General features: G+C 45.3%; 1 protein-coding gene across 3 annotated transcripts; it reads right to left on the reverse strand.

The window, feature by feature from the left end:
* Positions 1-302: 302 nt before the first annotated feature.
* On the reverse strand, positions 303-24,679 carry LOC117365606 (suppressor of cytokine signaling 5-like). Of its 3 annotated transcripts, none has more exons than XM_033956155.1 (2): positions 24,322-24,679; positions 303-4,511 (listed from the first exon to the last, which is right to left on the reverse strand). In XM_033956155.1, the coding sequence occupies exon 2, from the start codon at positions 4,319-4,321 to the stop codon at positions 3,023-3,025; it is 1,299 nt and encodes a 432-aa protein (XP_033812046.1). In that variant the 5' UTR covers positions 4,322-4,511; positions 24,322-24,679; the 3' UTR covers positions 303-3,022. The 3 variants fall into 3 exon arrangements, with proteins under 3 accessions (XP_033812046.1, XP_033812048.1, XP_033812047.1); XM_033956157.1 differs by lacking the exon at positions 24,322-24,679 and adding an exon at positions 24,201-24,311; XM_033956156.1 differs by lacking the exon at positions 24,322-24,679 and adding an exon at positions 24,197-24,311.
* Between the last annotated feature and the right edge of the window lie 253 nt (positions 24,680-24,932).

The raw sequence follows: 24,932 nt of genomic DNA on the forward strand, positions 1-24,932 counted from the left end.
AGTGCAATGGACTCTCTGTGTGAGCTTGGTTGGAAACTGCCTGCTTGTTCATAATTATAACTAGTATATTGTTCTGCTGTCACTGTATGTTTTCTTTAGAGGTGGAGCAGACAACACTTTGCCTGAGGACTTACTCAAGCCATGTAAATATCAGGAACCATGTGTGTGGCAAGACTCACCGACTGTCTCCTGCTCCCAGCCACATGGGTTAGACACATGGGAGGAGGAGGAATCACCATTCTTATCCAATATCTATTCTCCCTGATGTCCTCAAATGCCTCAACCAAAAAAAAGCACTTAACTTCAAACCAGCTTTATTAAAGCTTTCCATATTTGTTACCAATAACATAAAAATAAGTACATTTTTTTTCCAGAGAATAGTTAGAAATTACCGTATATACTTGAATATAAACTGGGATTTTGGGGCCAAAACATTGCCCCAAAGATGGGGGTCCCGGTTTATATTCAAGCCAACAATACACCCCCTCCCAGAATTATTGCAGGCTGCCGCTAGGCTCTGTCCCCCCTCCCTAACCTCATTCCTCATCTTGCCGATTCCTGGGGGAAGTGCAGCGGGCAGAAGCAACCTTTCCAAGTTTCTGCCCTGCTGCGAGTTCCTTTGGCCACTGAACGGCACAAGCAAGAGCGCGATTTGGCACTGCTGCTCAGTACTGAGGCATCCTTGCTGGGTGCAGAGCCTGACAGGGGAGAGAGTGCTGGGTGCAGAGTCTGACTTGAATATTAAGCCACCTGACTTATATTCGAGTCAACCATTTTATTTTTTTTCCCCTCCTTTTTATTGGGGGAAAAGGGGGGGTCTCGACTTATGTTCAAGTATATACGGTAGGACGTTAAATAAAAAAGGACAAAATGATTGGGCTATTAGTGAACTAAGCAGGGGATATTACCTCTTAGATAACACACCCCCAGATTTTAATTGCCCCAATTTTCTAGTGTAATGGGCAAATGTTCCAGTGTCTTAAAGCAAGGCGCTAGTAGAATTATGTTCTCCAATAAAATCAGCATGTTCACTTAGTTCTCTTTTTAAATGGATAATAGATTTTGCTAGTTTAGTTTGGTTTTCCTTTTGTAGCACATTGATGGCTATACTATTTATAACATTCCCATTGTGAAATATAATTTCATTGACCTGGTGCTAATGTCACAGGGCTATTTAAGTCTCTGCTCACACTTTTACTGTCAGTTTAATCCTTATATCCCTGAGCCCAAAACAAAATGCACAAGATTTCCAGTGTTTTTACTGTTTTATAAATAACCAGAGATAGGTAAAGTTAGTGGTGGTGTTTTTTTTTTTAAAGATAACCCTGTATCCTTAGAGTATAGCAGCCTGTAAATGAAAATGTAATCAGCTGCAATTGTATTAGGTCTGCATATGATCGAGCCCAGGGAAGGAAACACCCCTAAAACACTCTCCCCATTCTGACTCATCCTGTTCTCATTTTAAAAGCCCTATATCGCAGCAGGATCAATAATGTCAGCAGCTGCCCTAACACAGAACCAATTTGCATGAATAGTTATGCAGCTGGATTTTGTTTTTTGCTCCAGAATTGTGGTTGTGAGCTAGAAAGGCAATACCCAGACTAAGACATTTTGGCATTTGCTGATGCCATCACTTCTATATCAGCTAATAATGCAAGCTTTGAAAAACAAAGTAAATGTTTTAAATGTAATCTGCAGAGTTAACCATCTCCAATAAGTCACTTCATGTCTATCCCTGAAATCAACTGCACAATATCTGTTTTCAGCCTAGGACCCAGTTTACCTACTGCTTAAATTTGCTGAGGGTTCTGTTTTTTGCACTTATCTAGGCTAGGCTTCATTGATAAACATCTGGCTAAAGTATCTCAAAACTGACCACAACCCTGGAAATGCTAGAATTTTGAATAATTATTTTTATTATGTAGTGTGAGACAATGACAAATAAAAATTTACCATATTAATACAAAAATAATCCATACTTCCTTCCCAAATTACCTAACCCTATTCCCCCCACCAGCAAAAAAAACTGTCCAAAATAAAATATCCTGTGTAAGATTCAGTGGTAGACTTTACACCGAGTGCAGATAACTACAATAACGTCCCCCCCTCCCCCAGGACATTAACAATCATGGAATTTGAACAGTTAATTTAAATACCCAACTTTGGGCTCTCTGAGGCATAACCAACCACACTTGTTCCTACACTGTGGAGCTCTAGCATTTTAACATGTTATCTAATAACTCAACCTCAGCCCAACATAGGCTTGGACAGACATTAATATCCTGATTTTTCAGGCTTCTGCAGTTCTCAGACCTGCACAATTTTCTCCCTTTTTTAACGTCCTAAGCTGTAGTGCATTTTGTGAGTTTACTCCTTGAAGTTTCAAGTTGTCTTCCCTGAGAAGATCAAAACTGAGAAAATTTAGGATATCACTGGCCAATGTAATGCAGGTTCCTAGAAAAGGTTAAACAGCAGGTAAGACAAGAAAAACAACTTTCAAAACAATGGGAGTAGAAAAGATGCTACACTATATAAATAAACACTATCATCCCTGAAGAGGTCTGTGCATGTATTATTTTTTTTTTTTTAACTGTTTAATTTGATCAGAAATAGCATTTCAAACTAATAGAATTTAAACCGGTAGTACTGGAAATGTGCTGTCACATTTGTGAGCAGAAGTCTTTACTCTTAGTGTTATCTGCCCAGGGCACTGTTTAATACCAATGTGAACTGAAAGCATCCTTAAATGAGTCTCAGCTGCTCAAAAGGTGGGGTGGGGAGGTACAAATGAAAGCATGACAAAAAACACTCAGCATTTCTAGGTTTCCAGTGTTACTTAAATGTATCCATAAAGAATCTCAGATACTTACAATGTTTCAACGTCATCATACACTACCAAGTATTCAGTTAGCTCTAATATCACAATGTCTGTATGATGCTGGAACCATTACGCCACGCCTGGAGAAGTGAGACTAATCTCCATCCTTTTTTCAGAGCAGTATTAAGTGACAGAGAAAACCAGTCAGTTCCACTGCACATCCAGCCTCCTGACCCGTACTCTCTGCTTGTAGTGATATTCCTTCAGATATGCCTTCAAGGAGCCGGGAATGTGTAGGTTGTCTATGCCGTCATAGGAAGTACAACTGGCGATCACTGCACGGCACAGATGCTGTAAGCTAAAGGGCAGCGTCCGGTTATGAGGGGTGGAGAGCAGAGGCTCAAAAAACATGCAAGTATTTGGATCTTTGTAGTGCTCCAACAGACCTGTCACTGTGGGAGCATGGAACACACTGGGGTCATGGACATCAAAGCTAAAATTGTGGTTCCATTGCTCTATGCGAGCATGCAGGGAGCGGCCATAGCGCCGAAAACTAACCGAGAACAGATAATCTTCCTGAGCTGAGTCCCGCAGCAGAAAGGTCCCCTCTGGCTTCCCTTCCAGAAGAGCCTCTGCCTCATAGCGGTCCATCACGCCCCAGTAGCAGGGTAGGTTAGTGATGCACAGCAGGTCTGGCACCAGACAGTGTATATAATCGATCTGTGTGTGCACTCGAAAGCCATCTTGTTCCTCCAGCCTTTCCAGTGTTCCTGGGCTCATGTGCTCTGCCACTTCTGTGTTTATCTCCTCTTCGTGACGTACCTGCAGCATGGCTCGATTGTCCCCTGCCAGCTCATTCATGCCGTGAGCCAACTTAGGTCCTAGTTTGTACAGTGGATTTATCTGTGTGGTGACCTCAAAGGTGTGGATCTGTGCATCAGGTGGAGGTTCCACCCCCTGCTCAATGCTAATCCTCCTTCGCTCTCGCAGTCTGTCGTCCTCGTCTTCCACAGTGCTACAGCTCTCTAGAAATCCACTCTGCTGGGATAGGGGAGCTGTGTGCTGCTTTATTAGGTACCACTTGTGGGCCAAGTCTGACCCTGCCGGGAAAGGGCATGTATCTAGCATCAGCTCACTTAGGTGAATCTTGCGATGGGAGGAAGACAAACTTTGTGGCTGCTCATTGCTGCTTTTAATAGGAAAACACTGGCCCACAGCATCCTGGATTTTCTGCTTTAGTGTCTTGCTGGGAAGCTTGCAGAGTTCCAAACCTTCCAACTCCTGCAGAGAGGACTCGGTCTCATCTGCCAGCGATAGCTGTCTTTCTGTACAAGGGAGTTCTCCCGCTGCTGCAGGCTGCTTTTCAGTTGCCTTGTTCAGATGCCGGCTCTTCCTGTTCTGCCTGCCACCCTCCTCTTTTCTCTCCTCTGATCTGCCCTGCCTTACTTTGGGCCTCGCCCCCTTGTTTTTGGCTTGCTCGCTGCCCTCGCCCGATTGTGACATCCTTTGACTTCAGACCTGTTACTAAACGTAGCAACTGGCAATGTTGCTGTCTTATAGCGTATAGAATGACAGTGAGGATCTGTAGAGAGTCTGTGTGGGATGAAGAGGTAAAGCTGCAGATCTCTTGGGGACACACAAACCACCTTCCCTTCCTCTGTTTCATATTCAGGAAGATGAGCACCAGCGGAAGCTACAACAGAAATGAACAAAATTACTGTGTGTGACATTTAATCAATAGGCCTATTACTCTAACTGAGATGAATGATGCAAGAGGGTCAGAAAGATGTAATGCACTGGAAATCTACAAATTAGGGATCCTCAGCAAGAAAACTGAATCTTGGACTGAGTCCAGTAACCAGAAAAGAGAGCTCAGTATTTTTTCACTGAAAGGCCCATGAGCCAAAGGGGCCCTCATTGCCAATCCTTGGATACCATCTCCCATCACCCCCTTTAAAGGCAGACGTGATGCCTAAGCACTCCTGCCTCCAGTGCCACATCTTTCAAAAGAATACCACATACTATATACACTCTAATATAAACCAAGGTAACTTTTTTTTTCTCCAAAAAGGAGGAAAAAAGGTTACCGGACCCCGGGGGAGAGGGTGTTCAAATGTCCTGCCTTGCGCACAGCCCCCAATGCCCACTATATGCTTGCCTAAAGCCCTGGTGATCCAGCAGTGAGTTGAGACAGGAGTGATCCTTCCTGTGACCTGTCTAGGCTGACTCGAAAACACCCTGACCCCTGCAGACCTTACCTTTAAAGCCCTGGTGGTCTAGTGGTGAAGTGAAGCAGGAGCAATCTTCCTGAGTTCCTGCCGTGAGTCTACAACAGGAACTTGTGGCAGGCATTTTTGATTGCAGCTCTCACGGGACAGGAGCATAGGAAGATCACTCCTGTCCCACTTCACCACTAGACCACCAGGGCTTTAAAGGTAAGGTATACAGGGATCAGGGAGATAGGGTGGTTTAGAATCAGCCGGGACAGGATGCAAGAAAGATTGCTCCTGTTCAGGCTCACTGCTGAACCACCAAGGCTTCAGGTGGCCAAGGGGAGGCCTACAACAGGTCCGGGCAGGGGTGGAGGGTGGGCACAGACCTGAGGACCCAAATATAAACTGAGACCTCCATTTTTGGGCCATTTTTTTGGCCCAAAAATCTCTTTATATTTGAGTATATATGGTAACCTAAAGGGCTAAAGGACAGTCTGCCAAATAAGACAATACTGGATCAGAATGCACTGCTAGGGATCAGGTGCTGTCATTTTGAAAGACAAATTCATTCCTTTGGGAAGTCACGATGGGATCAAAAAAAGTATTTACAGGCCTCCTTTACAAACAAGAAGTAGACAGAGATTTAATTGAAAACATTCAAAACAGCTGTGAAAGGGGAAGTAGTACTAAGAGGCGATTTTAATATGCTGTGGCTACTAAAATGTCAGTGGTCTTCATCAGAAAGGATATGGGGACAGACTTAAAGATTTCAATTTGTATATTTTGGAAGAAAGGCAGGAGCGCAAAGATATAGAGACATTTAATTATCAATATGGCCTCAATGCACAGGCGACAAGTCTTTCAACTGAATAGAAGCTCTGGAATGAGGGAGGCATAGGATGTAAGTGAGAGGGAATAGACTCAAAAGTATCTAAGGAAATACCACCCTTTCCATGAGGCCGTAAATTCATGGAACAGCCTCCCTTGCGATGGTGAAGAAAATGGTATCTGAATTTAAGAAAGCTTGAGACAAGTACATAGAATATTTAAAAGAAAGCAAGGCATACTAGATGGCATGGATGAGCATAGAGAATGACACGGTTGCAGTTTGTTACCATCCTCATGGATAACCACAGGAAACCAACCAGTATCAAGACTAACTGGAAACAAAAAATGAAAATATACAAAAATCTGATCAAAGAAAAACGCACAAAGCACTACGCACAGAAAATAGGTACAACAAAAATAAACAGTAAAGAATTGTTCAAACTAGTAAAAACATTAACAGACAACTCAAATCCTGAAAAAAGACAATGAAAGCACTCCATCTGCTCAAACCCTAGCCAACTTCTTTAAAAATAAAATCACAGACCTAAGAGCAACTATACCTACACCCAAAACCAATACACTTCACTACTTTGAACCCCACGAACAGGAATCCAGAGCAGACATGATCTAGGACCACTTCAAGTTCCCAAGCTGGCATCAATTCCTAAATTTATTCAATAAATACACCAAATCAAACTGCCTACTTGATGGCTGTCCCCCTAAAATCATGACAGTTGCCCCACCAGACTTCAAACTGGAACTATTCACCTGGCTAACAACTACCCTTACAAAGGGAACATTAAACGAGGATATGGGACACATACTGATTACACCTATCCCCAAAGATCACCAACTACAGACCCATAGCAAGCATCCCCCTATTCACAAAACTACAGGAAGGATTGGTCAACCTACAACTAGTAAACTACCTAGACAAATTTAATATCCTCAGTGAACACCAATCAGGTTTCAAGAAAGGATACAGCACAGAAACTGTCTTAGCTTCCATACTAAACCACCTCTATGATCTTTTCAGCAAAGGCAAAAGTGCTCTAATTCTACAACTAGACCTTAGCAGTGCTTTAGACCTAGTAGACTATGAAATCATGCTACTTTGCCTAGCTGCAATGGGGCTGTCGGGAAAGGTAAAAAAATGGTTCCAAGAATTCCTAACAAACAGATCCTACCGAGTAGCCAGCAATGGAAATTACTCCAAACCATGGAAAAACCCATCGGGGGTGCCCCAAGGCTCCCCACTATCACCCACACTGTTCAACATCTACATTGCATCCTTAGGTCATCTACTACAAAAATTAAACTTAAAGCATTACATATATGCAGATGATATATCCATCCTAAACCCCTTAAATGACATCACAAATGAAATTATAGATAACCTCTCATACACAATGATAGAAATCGAAAAATGGACTACCAACTTCAAACTGAAAATAAACACAGAAAAAACAAAAGTCTTCTTGGCAAGCCCCAATGACAAAATAACCAGAACATCTTTAAAAATAAACGACCATGAATACCCAATCTCTAAAACCATAAAAATACTGGGTATCACACTAGATACACACTTAACCATGGCTGACCACACAAACTTACTAGTGAAGAAATGGTTTTACACGCTGTGGAAACTAAGGACTATTAAAAAATACTTCGACACAACATCCTTTAGATTACTGGTGCAATCGCTGATCCTATCTACCTTGGCTACTGTAACATCGTCTACCTGGGTATCCCCAAAAAAACATTACAAAAATTAAGAATAGTGCAAAACACTGCAGTCCGCTCGATCTTCGGACTGAGGAAAAAAGACCATGTTAGCCCCTACTACAAAAAATTACACTGGTTACCAATAGAGGCACGAATACTGTTCAAGTTTGCTTGTATCTGTTTCAAACAGGTCTGGGGACTAGCACCTTCCTACCTGCTACCACACTACACAACCCCACACGAACAACCAGAAACCGAAACATCTTTACATACGCAAAGATCACAGGCTGCAAATATAAATCCTTTCTGGACCGAACCTTCATGTTCCAAGCAAGCAGACAGAAATCCTGACTTGGAAACCACATAAATAGAACCAGGCAGACCTATGGCGCATTCCGAAAATCAATTAAAACCGTTCTATTTGACAAATTCATAGCCTAAACAGATGACCCTCTCTCACTATGATATTTCCCCTTTTCAAACCTGATGTAATTCTCATGAAACTCCTATTTCTTATGTAACTTTTCTCCTCCTGCATTCTGTAATTCGCTGATTGTCCAGCCTTCTTTCGATGTGAACCGCCTAGAAATCATTTGACTATGGCAGGATAGAAAAATAAAGTTATTATTATTATTATTATTATTAATGCCTATCTCAACCTCGGTCCTTCTACAGCAGCATTCTTTATTGCAAGACTTGAGGGTCAATGGTTGTGTCCATTCATACTCTGATTCTTCCCTCTCTCCTTAAAGAATGGCATGGGGATGGTTTCCCACAGGTACTGTGACGGTAACAAATTCTATCACCCTGTCATTCTCTAGGACTGGATAGGCCATTTGGTCTTTATCTACTTTCATGTTTTCTGTTTCTATTGGGTAGGAGCCAGGGAAGGAGAAAAAAATGCTGGACTAGGTGGAAGGGCAAGGGGGAGAGAGAAACTAGTTACATAAGCCTAGGTAATAGAGGTGTTCAAGAGACACAGATTTATGAAGATTGATATTATTGGCACACACTGGTCAGTGTCATAGCCCCAGGTGGGAATTTTATTTATTAGGATTTATTTACTGCCTTTAATTAAATTCATCCAAGGTGGTGTACAGCAAGAATAAGCCAGATGTAGACAATAGACTATTACAACAGTAAAACAATCACTTAAAATGTCAAAAGAATACACATTAACACATTTTAATAGACATCAAAGGGTGGAGGTGAAATAATCAGACAGATAAATTAACCACCCTTATTTTCTCTTAAGGCAAAAATGCACGTGAAGTCAGAAAAGATGGATGAAAATATCTCAGCTAAAATAGTAGTAGATAAGCAGGTCCTGCAACTGTATGTGCAGCTAATGTTAAATCTTTGTGGGTGTGATTAGCCAGTTAGATATATCTTCCATTAAATTTTGTGAGCTCTGCTTCACTCTTTTTTGGAGCTAAAGCGGCCCCAATTTAGAAATTTTGCAAATATCACTATCCTACATCATTCCCCCTCCCCCCAGTTCCTACAGCTCATTTTCTCTTCTCTGCTGTCCAACAGTTTCTTTCCAATGTCCTCCACTCCTCCCCCAACCAACCCTAAAATTTCTCCTTCACCTAGGGCAGGGGTAGACAATTCCGGTCCTCGAGAGCCGGAGCCAGGTCAGGTTTTCAGGATATCCACAATGAATATATGTGAGATGGATTTGCATGCACTGCCTCCTTGAGATGCAAATCTATCTCATGCATATTTATTGTGGATATCCTGAAAACCTGACTTGCCTGTGGCTCTCGAGGACCGGAATTGCCTACCCCTAACCTAGGGTTACCAGACGTCCGGGAAAATCCGGACATATCCTTTTTTTTGAGGATTATCCAGGTGCCCAAACCGTTTTTGAAAAATGGGAGTCTGTCTGGGTTTAGCCAGCTCTCCCGACTCTCCCACCTGTTTCTCCAGCCTCCCTCCCTCCCTCTCTGCTGTTTCTCCAGTCCCCTACCCTTCCTCCTCTGATATTGCTTCCCCTCACAATCTCTATCTCCCGATTCCCTCTCCTACCTCCTCCCTGGCCGGCCGCTGTAATTTAATCTTTGGGCAGCAACGAGGTGAGCCTGCTACCATCGGCCTCTTAAGTATGTAACTCTACCCTTACCTGAAGCCTCATTCCCTATCATCACCCCAGCTTTCAGCATTGTCAACTCATGAGAATAATTTTCAGTGGCAGTTGGGCAGATTTTTACAATTTAACTTTATTTTTCACAAACATATAGAATGTAGCAACCTCCTCAGGTAAGGGAGGTAGAGTAACTGCAACAGAAATACCCCCTAGTATACTAGCCCAGGTTCAGACATGATAAAAGGGGGGGCTCTTGTTAAAGAGGCCAGACTGTCACAACTTCACAGTCTATGCCTCAGATTGTTTTGTTGGAAGATTAAGTGGGCCAGGATTTTAAAAAACCTGCGTAAAAAGCGACAGTCTGCTAACGCACCCATTTAGATACCGAATCTAAAAACCCGAGACATTCTTTAAAAATTGCGCATGCAAATGAGGTCAGCGGACAGCAGCGAAGATTTCCTAAATTTACATGCTGTCAACACTGCCATAAAAAAACAACAATCCAAAAACAAAAACACAGCAACAGCAGGAAAGATGCCCACACTCTCCTGATGCCCATGTGTTGTGATGCAGCAGGAGAGATGCCCACTCTCTCCTGCTGCACTAAACTACCTCTCCAGTGACCTGACACCCCCCCCCCCTTGGAGAATTGGGCAACAGTATAATAATGGGTGATTTCAATTACCACTCACAACATATAGGGAGCACACTTATTAGATCATATACTCTATATCAAAAAATGTGCTGACTAGTTTGGGGAGGCTGAGTTCCACTACTGCTAATCACCCCTGAGTCTTTATATTAATAAATATTTCGGGGTGATTAGCAGTAGTGGAACTCAGCCTCCCCAAACTAGTGTCAGCACATTTTTTGATACAGAGTATATGATTTCAATTATCCCAACATTGACTGGTTAAATGTTACATCAGGGAGTGCTAGGAAGGTAAAATTCCTAGAAGTCATAAATGATTGCTTCTTGGAGCAACTGGTCCAGGAACAGACAAGAGCGAAGGTTGCAGAGCAAAAACTTTCAGTAAATTCTCATGGCTCCCAGCTAACGGAACTGCAAGCACAAGTGGAGGATCTTGAGAACAGATCCCAGTGTTGTAATATCAGGCTCAAGGGTATCCCGGAAACAGAGGCCTTCAGAGATTGTGTGGCGGTGATGATAGAAATCTGTGGATCTCTGTTGGGGATGGAAGATGCAGCGGAACGAGGAAGGTTGCATATTCAAAGGGCGCATCGTAGTCTGGGATCTCCTAGAGGCGCACATGTGAGGGATATCATTGCCTGCTTTGGGGATTATAGAACCAAGGAGCGCATTATGGCACAAGCCAGGGGATCCCCGGACTGGCGCTGGAAAGACATTAAAATGGGCATTTTCCAGGATCACACTCCAGCAGAGGCAAGCCTTCCGGGATGTTACTCAACTTTTGCGGAATGAAAGACACAAATACAGATGGTTGTTTCCATTTGGCTTATGGATTACCATTAATAGGAAGTCCAGAAAAATTCAAACCATGAAAGAGACATGGAAGGTATTGTGAGAACTGGGGTGTCGTAACATCCTGGGACAGGAACCAGGGCCCTCAGCTTCACCAGAACCCTGATTGGAAAGGGACTGGCAAACGGTAGTGCGCAACAGAACTGTTCCCTCCAAGTCAGCCTCTTGAAAAGAAAAACGACTTGTCAAAGTGTATTTTGAAACTGATTGCGTAATGGGTTTGTGTATGACTGGGTAGGGTGAATGGGGAAGTTTGGTGTTAGACTCATACACACACTCATTCTCCATTCATACTATGGTGCAGTCTGGGAGAGATTTCATTTCCTGAAGGTATGGGAGGCTACGACCAGTTTCTGCTTTGAGGAGAGGGGGGGGGGAACTAGGGGGTAAGGGAGGGCAGGGGATTAGGGGGAAAGAGGTACCAACTGACAGCAAGCAGTCACATTCCTGGAATGTGAATAGCCTTAATAATCCAGGTAAAAGGAGCATAGTATTAAAAGAAGTGTTGTGTCTGAAATGGGATATCACATTATTACAGGAAACTCATTTGAGGGGTAGGGGCCACCACTTGTTGAAACACTCTGGGTTTGACGTGGTTTTGACGCATCAGGCTAGAGGGGGTCAGAAGAAAGGTGGTTTGGCTATTCTGGTACGCAGGGGTGTGGGCCTAGGAATAGAAAAGGAATACAAGGATAAGGCGGGTAGGTTTATAGCCATACAGGGCACATATCGGGGAACATTATTTATCATATATATTTATGGTCCAAATTCCCAACAGGCCCAATATTATAAATCACTTGCACAGCCTTTGTTAGACTTTGTGAATGGGACGGTATTGATCACCTTCAGGTCACAATAGGACTCTTCTGATGTCTACAACCTTCAAGGCCTTGTCTTTTTTTCTTGGACCTTGTGGCATGAAATGCTGGCAATCTAACTTCTTGGTTGACATGAAATGCCAAAAAAGATCTTCAACAATGTCTAAACAGAGTACTGATTATTAGACAAAAGGAAATCAGAAACAGTATACCTATGTATACCACCAATAAATACAATTATCCCACAACTTATCTCCTAATACTGAAAGATATAGTATGAAACCAGTTATTGATTTATGTTGCTTCCATTTGCTGAGATGTAAGGCTCTAATGGGGAGTTTGTTTGCCCCCCTCCCGGAGCTTGTTGTCCAGTCATAGCATATAATATGCTTCTTCAATCTATTTCTGTTTTTCATTTTATCATTTATGATTTTCATTTCTTATTGTTTCGTTTAACCTGATATAAACTGATGCGTGCCTTAAGCTTTTAACTGGCCAACAAGTTGAGATAAGGTCACTTATCTTAGACATAGTTGAGGGTTCCAACGTGGCCACGTTTTGAAATCTGCTTCAGGAGACCCGATTCAGGAATTCCAAAGCACTTTACTGGTAGAGAAAACTGTTGTCTGGGTGGGAACGTCTAAGAGTGGAAATGCGGTGGGCAAAACTAAAAGGAGCGATTGTAAGGACGACAAACATTTTTGTTAGGCAAGTAAGTAAATGTAAGAGGAAAAGAAGACTGCTTTGGTTCTCAAAAGTAGTAGCTGAGAAGGTAAGGAATAAGAGGTTAGCTTTCATAAACTACAAAAGATCGCAGAAAGAGGAAGACAGGCAAAAATATCTGGAAAAGTTAAGAGAGGCTGGTTGTGTAGTCAGGAAAGCAAAGATGCAAATGGAAGAAAAAATAGCTTATACGGTAAAACGGGGAGACAAGACATTTTTTACATATATTAGTGATAGAAAGAAGTTCAAAAGTGGCATTGTGAGACTCAAAGGTGAAGGGGAGGAATATTTAGAAGCTGATAAAGAAAAGGCCGAATTGCTTAAATATTTCTGTTCTGTGTTCAAGGCTGAAGTGCCGGGAGCAGGACCGCAGAAGACAAACTTGAATAGGGATGTAAGAGTAATAGACCCTGATAGATTTTCAGAGGGTTGTGTTTGTGATGAGCTTGCTAAAATAAAGGTAGACAAAGCGATGGGGCTGGATGGTGTACATCCGAGGGTGCTAAAGGAATTTAGAGAAGTTCTGGTAGCTCCTCTGACTGACCTTTTCAACGAGTCTAAAGAGTTGGGAGTGGTACTGGAGAAGGGCGGATGTGGTCCCTCTCCACAAAAATGGAAGGAAGAAGTAGGGAATTACAGGCCGGTAAGTCTGACTTCTGTGGTAAGCAAATTAATGGAAATGCTTTTAAAACAGAGAATGGTCAAGTTTCTGGAATCCTGTGGATTACAGGACTGGAGAGGCAACATGGATTCACTAGAGGTAGGTCTTGTCAGACAAATCTGATCAATTTCTTTGACTGGGTGACCAGAGAATTGGATAAAGGATGTGCACTAGATGTGCTATATTTAGATTTTAGCAAAGCCTTTAATCGTGTTCCACACAGACATCTAATAAAAAAACTGAGTACCCTTGGGATGGGTCCCAAAGTGACAGGCTGGGTCAGGAACTGGTTGAGTGGAAGGAGACAGTGGGTAGTGATCAATGGAGATCGCTCTGAGGAAAGAGATGTTACGAGTGGTGCATTTTCATAAATGATATTGCTGAAGAGTTGTCGGGTAAGATTTGCCTCTTTGCGGATGATACCAAAATCTGCAATAGAGTAGACACGCCAGATGGTGTGAATAACATGAAGAAAGACCTGGTGAAGCTTGAAGAATGGTCTGAAATTTGGCAGCTAAAATTTAATGCTAAGAAATGCAAGGTCATGCATTTAGACTGCAAAAACCCAAGGGAACATTACAGTTTAGGGGGTGAAGAACTTATGTGCACGACAGAAGAGCGGGGTTTATGTGATGATCTTAAGGTGGCCAAATAGGTTGAAAATGTGACGTCAAAAGCTAGAAGGGTGCTAGGTTGCATAGGGAGAGAGGTATGGCCAGTAGGAAAAAGGAGGTATTGAAGTCTCTGTATAAGACTCTGGTGAGACCTCATTTAGAATATTGTGTACAATTCTGGAGGCCGCACATTCAAAAAGATATAAAAAGGATGGAGTCAGTCCAGAAGAAGGCTACTAAAGTGTGTGGTCTTTGTGATAAGGCATATGGGACATACTTAAAGATCTCAATCTGTATACTTTGGAGGAAAGGCGGGAAAGGGGAGATATGATAGAGAGGTTTAAATACCTACATAATATAAATGTAATGATAATAATAACAGTTTATATATCGCAGGACCGTGAAGTTCTATGCGGTTTACAATGATTAAAAGATGCTACAAATTGAATAGAATTAACAAAGTTAAAAGCTAGTGATTAACAGCTTCAGAGATCAGTTATTGTGGAATAAGATTGTACAGGTCAGTTGCCTAAATACTTCAGGAACAGATATGTTTTTAGGTGTTTCCTAAATTCCCCATAAGTAGTAGGCATAAGCAATTGTTCCAAATCTTTACCCCCATAATGCTGCCTGATGTGAGAAAAGATGTTGATGATGTCTTTTAAATTTATATACTCTAACCGGTGGAGACATGAAAGCAGCCACTCAAGTGGAGAAGGCTTCATCTAAAGCACGGCAGATGATAGGTTGTATCAAGAGAAGCTTCGTCAACAGGAAACCTGAAGTCGTGATGCCATTGTACAGAGCCATGGTGAGACCTCATCTGGAGTACTGTGTGCAATTCTGGAGACCACATTACCGTAAGGATGTGCTCAGAATTGAATCGGTTCAGCGGATGGCCACCAGGATGGTCTCAGGGCTAAAGGGTCTCCCGTACGAAGAAAGACTGAGCAAATTGCAGCTCTACACTCTCGAAGAGCGTAGGGAGAGGGGAGACATGATTGAGACATTTAAGTACATCACGGGACGGGTCGAGGTGGAAGATGATATCTTTCTTCTCAGGGGACCCTCGACCACAAGAGGACATCCGTTCAAACTCAGGGGAGGGAAGTTTCATGGAGACGCCAGGAAGTACTTCTTCACGGAGAGAGTGATCGAGCATTGGAACAAGCTTCCAGTGCAGGTGGTCGAGGCACGCAGCATCCCAGACTTCATGCCAAGGGATAGGGTCACTAGGACTTGAATGAGCGGGTCAGTAGAGTGACAGTATAATTACAATTATACTTTAGGGGGGTCAGAAGACTTAAGAGGGTGGGTAAATAGTGTGGGCAGACTTGATGGGCTATAGCCCTTATCTGCCGTCATCTTTCTATGTTTCTATGAGAAACAAAATTCAAGTGTGAGCTTCTCTTATGTCTGTTGATTGAGAAAGAGAAAAGGTCAGTTATATATTTAGGAGCTAAACCAAACAGTATGTGCATGAGTAGAGTCTCTTTCATTTGAAAGGAAACTCTAAAATGAGAGGCCATAGGATGAAGTTAAGAGAGAAAGAGATAATGGTTACTTTGGATGAGCAGACTAGATGGACCATTTGGCCTTTATCTGAAGTCATGTTTCTATTGTTTCACAAAGGATGATCCTGAGGCGTTTAATTAACAAAACCTTAGGTGGGTGCTGAAGCTTTGATTAGGGTACCTAATATCCTAGCCCTTTCAAATTATATACGAGTAATCGAACTCTTGTTATGCTTATCATTCAGATAAGCAACTTCCAGTCTCTCAAGGGCTGATAATTTTGATCTGATGCATTGCCCATGAGGCTTTTTTTTTTAAGTTATAACTCAAAGTGAGTTACGTTCAGGTAATTAGTGGGTAGTTATAAATGACTTGCCCAATTTGAACCCTGCTTCTTAATCTGCTAGTCTACTCATCCACTTCAAGTCTCTCTTCTCCCTTACTAGCAGCTGCCAGGTTCCTTCTGCATTTGTCCTGTACTCTCTCTGTCAAAAAGGCTAGAATTCAAAAGGTCTTCCCTATATTGCTGCAGGTCCAGTAAAACTTGCAGCGCTCCTCCCTTTTGCTAGCTCTCTGATCTACCTACAGACAACAGTCTAGTTGTAGAACAATCAGGTGTAAAATCAAACTTTTTAATTTGTGTCTTTCTTCCTGTCAAAGTTAACCCTGCAGCTTCCAGCTAGAAGGCACCGGAAACTCACTTTAGAAGGAAAACCTTCAGATATAAAACTCGAAGTAATAAAGACACTACACTAGTGTATATCTTTAACCCAATGCAACATATCTCCTATCATCAGACTTGCTTCAAAGTTGCTCAGCCTAGAGATTGATCCCATCGCTCACATTTGTATTGGTTAAATATTACAAATGAAGTTACTGGTATTTATCAATTTTCTTCTATTATAAATTACTTTTTCTTCATATAAATTACTTTTTACTATATGCCTATACAAAAAATATAGATGATACTATATGGACCTAGGATTTTTGGCTGGGCTACACAATTCTGAGCACATGTCACAATTAAAACAAGCATTGAAAGCTACCTCTATATAGTGAGATATATATATTATATTTATATTGTATATCACGTTTCCTCCGTGATCAGTTTATTCCCCTATTTGGTGACTAAGTACAGTGGTGCCTCGCATAACGGACGCCTCACACAGCGAACGCTGCGCACAACGAACTTCAGGTCTTGCTTCCCACAACGAACTTCGTTTCACACAACGAAGTCGCCCGAGCTGCATCGCTTAACTGCCCTCTCTCCGCCTGGCTCCCTGTGCAGTGGCGCTACATATTTTAAACCCCCCTGCCACCGCTGCTGCATATTTTTAAGCCTCTGCCGCCACCGCATATTTTTAAACCTCCCCCCGCCGCCACCGCATATTTTTAAACCTCCCCCCGCCGCCACATATTTTTTTAAAAAAGCCACCACTGCTGCAACTTTCTCACCCGCTCACTCGAACTGGTGGTCTAGCAAATTTCCCAGCCAGAAGCGCAGACAGAGATCAAGAGCAAGCCTTCTGTGCTACTGCCTGGGCCTGCGCTGAACTCTGAATGGCTGCAGTCAGCTCTCGCGGGACTCACAAGAACTAACTGCAGCCAGCTCTCGCGGGACTCACAAGAACTAACTGCAGCCAGCTCTCGCGGGACTCACAAGAACTAACTGCAGCCATTCGGAGATCGGCATGGGCCCACACAGGCGTGCAGAGGAATTGCTCCTGATCTCTGCGCTTCTGGCCTGTACGCCACTGGCTGGGAAAGATGGGAGGAATTAAAAAAGGTACTGGGGAGTATGTGGGGGGTGATTATAATACACAGCAAGGATCAACAAAACCCCTGTCTCCCCTCCCCTTCACATATATCCCCTCTATATCATGCTAACAGCTCTAACAAGATAAATTTATCTTTTTTTATGTCATCTTAGCATATTTTATGCTACAGAACGAATTATTTTTTTTAACATGTATTGTTATGGGAAAACGCGTTTCACATAACGAACTTTTCGCATAACAAACTTGCTCCTGGAACGAATTAAGTTCGTTGTGTGAGGCACCACTGTATATAAATTTTATCCCAGGACAAGCAGGCAGCATATTCTTAACACATGGGTGACGTCACCGACGGAGCCCTCGGTACGGACCTTTTAACTAGAAGTTTCTAGTTGGCCGCACCGCGCGTGCGCGAGTGCCTTCCCGCCCGACGGAGGAGTGCGTGGTCCCCAGTTTCTTCGTTTCCGCGGAGCGAAGAAGACGCGTGTATTTTTTCAACGGCCGTTGAAATCACTTTTTGCCTTCCCGCTCGCGCTTTTGTTATATTTTTTTTCTTCCTCTACCTCCGGGTTTCCTTTTTCTTTCAATTACAAAAAAAAAAAAAACTTTGATTTTTATTGTTTCTTTCGTTTTTGCCCCGGCGGGGCCTGTTGCCATTATACAGGCCTCGGACTTCGATTTTGCGGAGGCTATCTTCCCCTTCATGCCCCCGCAGGTCGGTTTTAAGAAGTGCCAGCGGTGTGCACGCCCGATCTCCGTTTCTGACCCACACAATTGGTGTTTGCAGTGCCTGGGTCCGGAGCATCGGGCAGATTCCTGCACCCGCTGTGCCACTTTACAAAAACGTACTCTTAAAAACCGAAGAATCCAGCAAACCCTGCTCTTCGGCTCCGAGTCGGCGATGGATTCATCACCCTCAGCGGCGGTACCGCAGAAATCGGCACCGTCCAGCTCGACACCGACCGATCCCGCATCGGCGCCACTGGCGCCAGGTAAGCCGGCTAAGAAGCCTTCCTCTTCCCTCGAGCGCCCTCCAGCTACGGTGACGACACCGTCCATACCGGCATCGCACCGGTCCCGTAAACGCTCCGCCCCGATAACGGTGAGTGCCTCGTCATCGGCCTCCTCATCGCCGGGGCGTGGAGCGGCATCCAAGGAACCGAAGAAAAAGAAAGCGGTTCCGATGCCACCCCTGGATGACCGTATCTCGGCCATCCTACAAACTCAGCTTCAGGAGCAGTTGAAGAAACAGCTTGAACAACTGCTACCCTCTATCCTGGCACCGCTCCTTCCGGTACCAGACCGGCCCGAGCCCCGCACCGAGCCCCCGGTGTCCACTCCTTCGGTACCGGTAAACACCTCGATGCCGATCCTTTCGGCACAACAACTTCCTGATGATCCTGTGGTTCATTCTCGAACCACAGTGGATCCTGCTCGGCACCAGGCGGTACGGCACTCTTCTCGGGACCGAGAACGACGCCGATCGTCCTCCCCTGGTGCCGTTTCGGTGCGCTCTGGTAAATCTTTGTCCAAAACTCACCACACCGCACCCTCCACCCCGGTGTCCCGACACGCACCAGAGGTCAGGGATCCGGATTTATGGGAGGAGACTCCTCTCGGTACCGAGGAGGATCCCTCCTCATCTGATGAGGAACCATCGGCGCCTGATGCCTCCTCTAAACCTGAGCAGTCCTCTTTTTCTAAATTTCTGAGGGAAATGTCTGCTGCTCTGTCACTTCCCCTTGAATCTGACTCCAAAAAGTCCCAAGCCTTTTTAGAAGCCTTAGACTTTGAGCAACCTCCTAAAGAGTTCCTCAAACTTCCCGTACATGACATCTTACGGGAGACATTCTACAAAAATTTGGAAAATCCCCTCACGGTACCGGGAGCTCCCCGTAAACTGGACAACCTTTACCGTGTCATCCCTATTCCAGGATTCGACAAATCTCAATTGCCCCATGAGTCCCTTCTGGTGGAATCCACCTTAAAAAAGACTCAGGGCTCCAGTGTCTATGCCTCTACCCCTCCTGGCAGAGAAGGTAAGACCATGGACAAGTTTGGCAAGAGGCTTTACCAAAATGCCATGCTTGCCAACAGGGCAAACAACTATTCCTTCCATTTTTCCTTTTATCTCAAACACTTGGTCCAACAGCTGTCTGCCCTCCAGAAGTACCTTCCTGAGCGCAAGGTCCCGCTATTCCAGCAGCACATATCTGGCCTTCTCCAAATGCGCAAGTATATGGTCCGCTCGATCTACGACTCCTTCGAGCTCACCTCTCGGGCCTCTGCCATGGCTGTAGCCATGCGTCGCTTGGCCTGGCTCAGAGTCTCCGACCTGGACATCAACCACCAGGACCGCCTGGCCAACGCCCCCTGTCTCGGGGATGAGCTTTTTGGAGAGTCACTGGATTCCACCACCCAGAAACTCTCCGCCCATGAGACTAGGTGGGACACCCTAATCAAGCCGAAAAAGAAGGCTCCGCCTGCTCGACCCTATCGGCCTCAATCATCCTACCAGCGGAGGTTCTCAGCCAGGCCACTCAATCCGCCTCCCCAACAATCTCGGCGACCCCGTCAACAGCAGCACCATGCCCAGGCTCGGTCTCAGGCCACCCAACCCTCCAAGCCTCCTCAGCCTGCTAAACAATCTCAGCCCTTTTGACTCTTCTCTCCAGGGCATAGCCAGTCATCCACCCTCGCTGCCTCTTCCACAGCCTATCGGGGGTCGTCTCACCATTTTCTCAAGCCGTTGGGAAGTCATCACGTCGGACCAGTGGGTCCTCAACATCATCCGCCACGGCTACTCTCTCAACTTCCAGACTCTGCCTCCGGACAACCTTCCCGTAGAGTCTGCTTCAAACTCATCTCAAACCCCCCTCCTCCTGAGGGAGGTTCAATCCCTCCTCCTTCTCAATGCCATCGAAGAAGTACCTCCAGATCAAAGGGGGCAGGGATTCTACTCCCGCTACTTCCTGGTACCCAAAAAGACGGGAGACCTCCGTCCCATTCTCGATCTCAGGGACCTCAACAAGTGTCTGGTCAAGGAGAAGTTCAGAATGCTCTCCCTTGCCACGCTCTATCCTCTTCTTTCTCAACACGACTGGCTATGTTCCCTGGACCTCAAAGAGGCCTACACTCACATCTCCATCAATCAACATTCTCGCCGCTACCTGCGATTCCAGGTACTGCACCACCACTATCAGTACAAGGTGCTACCGTTCGGCCTCGCCTCCTCACCCAGGGTCTTCACCAAGTGCCTTATAGTGGTAGCGGCCTTCCTCAGGTCTCACAACCTCCAGGTGTTCCCCTATTTGGACGATTGGTTGGTGAAAGCACCTACGTCTCCACTTGTGCTACAGGCTACTCATCACACCATCTCTCTCCTCCACCTCCTGGGGTTCGAGATCAACTACCCCAAGTCGCATCTGCTTCCCACCCAGCGACTTCAATTCATTGGAGCAGTTCTGGACACCACGCTAATGAGGGCTTTTCTCCCCTCCGATCGCAAGCAGACCCTGCTCCATCTCTGCCGTCAGGTACTCATGCATCCCTCCATTCCTGCTCGACAGATGATGGTCCTCCTGGGTCACATGGCCTCGACAGTGCATGTCCTTCCTCTGGCTCGTCTCCACCTTCGTACACCTCAGTGGACGCTCGCCAACCAGTGGTCACAGACTACGGATCTTCTTTCTCATCCCATCTCTGTGACATCATCTCTTCAGCAATCTCTCCAATGGTGGTTGAACTCCTCAAATCTTTCCAGGGGTCTACTTTTCCATCTGCCCCCCCACTCTATGATCATCACCACAGATGCGTCCCCCTACGCGTGGGGAGCTCACCTGGGAGATCTACGCACCCAGGGACTTTGGACCCCACAGGAGCGTCGTCATCACATCAATTTCCTGGAACTCAGAGCCATATTCTACGCCCTCAAGGCTTTCCAGCATCTTCTCTGTCCTCAAGTCCTCCTCCTGTGCACAGACAATCAAGTCGCCATGTACTACATAAACAAGCAGGGCGGCACCGGATCTCGCCCCCTTTGTCTGGAGGCTCTGCGCATCTGGACCTGGGCCACGGACCGCAATCTCTTTCTCAGGGCGGTCTATATCCAGGGCGAACAGAACTCTCTGGCCGACAATCTCAGCCGCATCCTTCAACCTCACGAGTGGACGTTGGACCCTCCGACTCTACTCTCCATCTTTGCTCGATGGGGCACTCCGCAGGTGGACCTCTTTGCAGCACCTCACAACCATCAGCTGCCCCAATTCTGTTCCAGACTCTTCTCTCCTCACCGTCTGGCCCCGGATGCATTCCTGCTCGACTGGAGGGATCGGTTCCTCTATGCCTTCCCTCCACTTCCTTTGATGTTGCGGACCTTGTCCAAACTCCGCAAGGACAATGCCACCATGATCCTCATCGCCCCTCGGTGGCCTCGTCAACACTGGTTCTCCCTTCTGCTTCAACTCAGCTCCAGGGAGCCCATTCCTCTTCCTGTGTTTCCTACTCTACTTACACAGCAGAATCAGTCTCTACTACATCCCAACCTGTCTTCCCTCCACCTGACAGCTTGGTTTCTCTCGGGCTGACCTCTCCGGAGAATCTATCTCAACCGGTCCGCCTCATTTTGGACGCCTCCAGGAAACCGGCCACCCTTCAATGTTACCATCAGAAGTGGACCAGATTCTCCTCGTGGTGTCTCCGGCATCATCAAGAACCCACCTCTTTGGCGGTGGAAACTGTCTTGGACTATTTGCTCTCGCTGTCCAACGCTGGCCTCAAAACCACTTCCATCAGAGTCCACCTCAGTGCCATCACTGCGTTTCACGAGCCTATTCTCGGAAAACCCCTCACGGCTCATCCTCTGGTTTCAAGATTTATGAGAGGGCTCTTCAACATCAAACCGCCTCTCAAGCCTCCTCCCGTCGTCTGGGACCTGAATGTGGTTCTCTCTGCCCTTATGAAACCTCCGTTTGAGCCTCTTGCCACAACTTCATTCAGGCTTCTTACCTGGAAGGTGCTTTTCCTAATTGCCATCACCTCTGCCAGGAGGGTTAGCGAACTGCATGCACTGGTTGCCGACCCACCGTTCACTGTTTTTCACCATGACAAGGTTGTTCTGCGTACCCACCCTAAATTCCTTCCCAAGGTGGTCTCAGCTTTTCACCTCAACCAGTCCATTGTGCTTCCCGTCTTCTTCCCTAAGCCTCACTCGCATCCTGGAGAACAGGCGTTGCACACGCTGGATTGTAAGCGTGCCCTTGCTTACTACCTTGATCGTACCAGAGCTCACCGAACATCCCCTCAGCTCTTTTTGTCTTTCGATCCCAACCGTTTGGGCCGTCCTGTCTCCAAACGGACACTTTCAAATTGGCTTGCTGCCTGTATTGCCTTCTGTTATGCTCGGGCCGGTCTCTCACTGGAAGGATCTGTCACGGCCCACAGAGTCCGAGCTATGGCTGCTTCTGTGGCTTTCCTCCGTTCCACGCCCATCGAGGAAATCTGCAAGGCGGCCACTTGGTCCTCAGTTCACACGTTCACTACTCACTACTGTCTGGATGCATTCTCCAGACGGGATGGACACTTCGGCCAATCTGTGTTACAAAATTTATTTTCCTAATGGCCAACCATCCCTCCTCCCTCTTTGTTAGCTTGGAGGTCACCCATGTGTTAAGAATATGCTGCCTGCTTGTCCTGGGATAAAGCACAGTTACTTACCGTAACAGGTGTTATCCAGGGACAGCAGGCAGATATTCTTAAGTCCCACCCACCTCCCCGGGTTGGCTTCTTAGCTGGCTTATCCTAACTGGGGACCACGCACTCCTCCGTCGGGCGGGAAGGCACTCGCGCACGCGCGGTGCGGCCAACTAGAAACTTCTAGTTAAAAGGTCCGTACCGAGGGCTCCGTCGGTGACGTCACCCATGTGTTAAGAATATCTGCCTGCTGTCCCTGGATAACACCTGTTACGGTAAGTAACTGTGCTATACAGTAATTCCCAATGGTCTCAACAAAGAAATAGAATGGACCACTAGATAATTATCATGAATTATTCTTCAATTATATATAACAATATATCATTAAGACATCATTTATCATGTGATCCTTTGATGGTCTCTATATACGTTGATACGTTTAGACATCATACGTCACACGTTGATTCGATCTTTCTGTTGAAATCTTCTGTCGGCGTGATCTCTCCATTGTGAGGTCTGAAGGTAATTTATTCTTTAGTTTAGAAGTTACATTTTTAGAGTATTTTTGATTTTTGAGAACTGTTAAAAAATTTTTTTGTTTTGTTTATTCTTAGTTATTTCCTCCTGATGACGCAAACTAAAGTGAAACACGATCGGTGTTGAGGAAATGTTGGATTGTTTTCACGTTAAGGAGTTCTAGCTATATGTTGAACTTGATAAACTTTTAACGGTGGATTTGGGGACTCACTCATTTTATATTACCAATTCTAAACCAACTGCATAAGAAGCATTTCATTGTACGACTCCCAGTACCGACGAGCAGATCTCAAGGACACTTTTGATTATCTTGAGACGACATATTTAACAGTGGAGATTTTTATGTTTTTCATCAATCATATTCAGCTAAGTATTTATCTACATATCTTCACTACTACTAATCTGCTTGAACAACTTAAATTTAATCAAATGTTTAGGGCTGGTAGGTAGGTGAGTGCAATGATGCAATGTTAATACATCTTTATTCTACTAACCTGTTGGTTTTGAAGAAGATATTACACTGAGCACTCTATAATTATTTTTAATATTATAGTATATACTTTAAATAATTTAATTCACTTCATTTGTTATATAAATTATATAAGCACATTTGTATTGGGAGACATTAAAAACGACCACAAAAGTGTAAAAATTTACAGTTGGCAACCCTTGCCTCTCCCTCCTACCCACACTCCTCATCATTTTCAACAACAGCATCGTCGCGGGTCCCATCCAGCACTGCCACCCGGACCGCCTCGCCCAAAGCTTCCCCTCCAAAAGCAAAGGTTCATTTTGTCTGGCTATTACTCACACCAAGGCTCAGTTCGGGTCCTTTTAAAAGGGGAGGGGGGTCAGCCACCCGAGGCAGCCTTCGTGGCTACGCTACTAGTAGCATCCTGTCGTTCTCCTTAGCCGGCAGAAGCGAGGCCGCGTCGCGCCTCCAGAGGCGAAACCGGAAGCGAAGCGGTCACGCGCCAACGGCCGCTCAAGCGCCCTCAAAAGCAGGCCACGAGGGGGACACTTCCGACGGTGAGGGGATTAGCGGGGAAGCATTAGGTAAGAACGGAGCGCCGAGAGCGCAGAATCACCCGTCAATGGAAGACGTAGGGTGCAGTAGTCAAAGGGGCCCGGCGGAGAACTGTGAGTTTTGGGGCGTTGGTGCAACAGGAAAATAGAGCCGGCCAGACGAGGTTGTGCGCGCGTAACGGCGGCCGGGCGGCGCGAGACAGGAATTGGCGGGATAGAATGAGAGGGCGGGGAACTAGGGCTGGATGAACGTTGAGTACAGTTGGCTTTACGCTATCTCTCAAACCAAAAAGAACTGAGCCCAAGGAATCCACAGAGAAAAGAGTCCAAGAGAAACAAACAAACAAACCCACTGTGGAGTGACGATGATCCTGAAATGGACTTTAATGATAGAAT

The sequence above is a fragment of the Geotrypetes seraphini genome, chromosome 8, assembly GCF_902459505.1.
Source record: "Geotrypetes seraphini chromosome 8, aGeoSer1.1, whole genome shotgun sequence".
Classification (NCBI taxonomy): domain Eukaryota; kingdom Metazoa; phylum Chordata; class Amphibia; order Gymnophiona; family Dermophiidae; genus Geotrypetes; species Geotrypetes seraphini.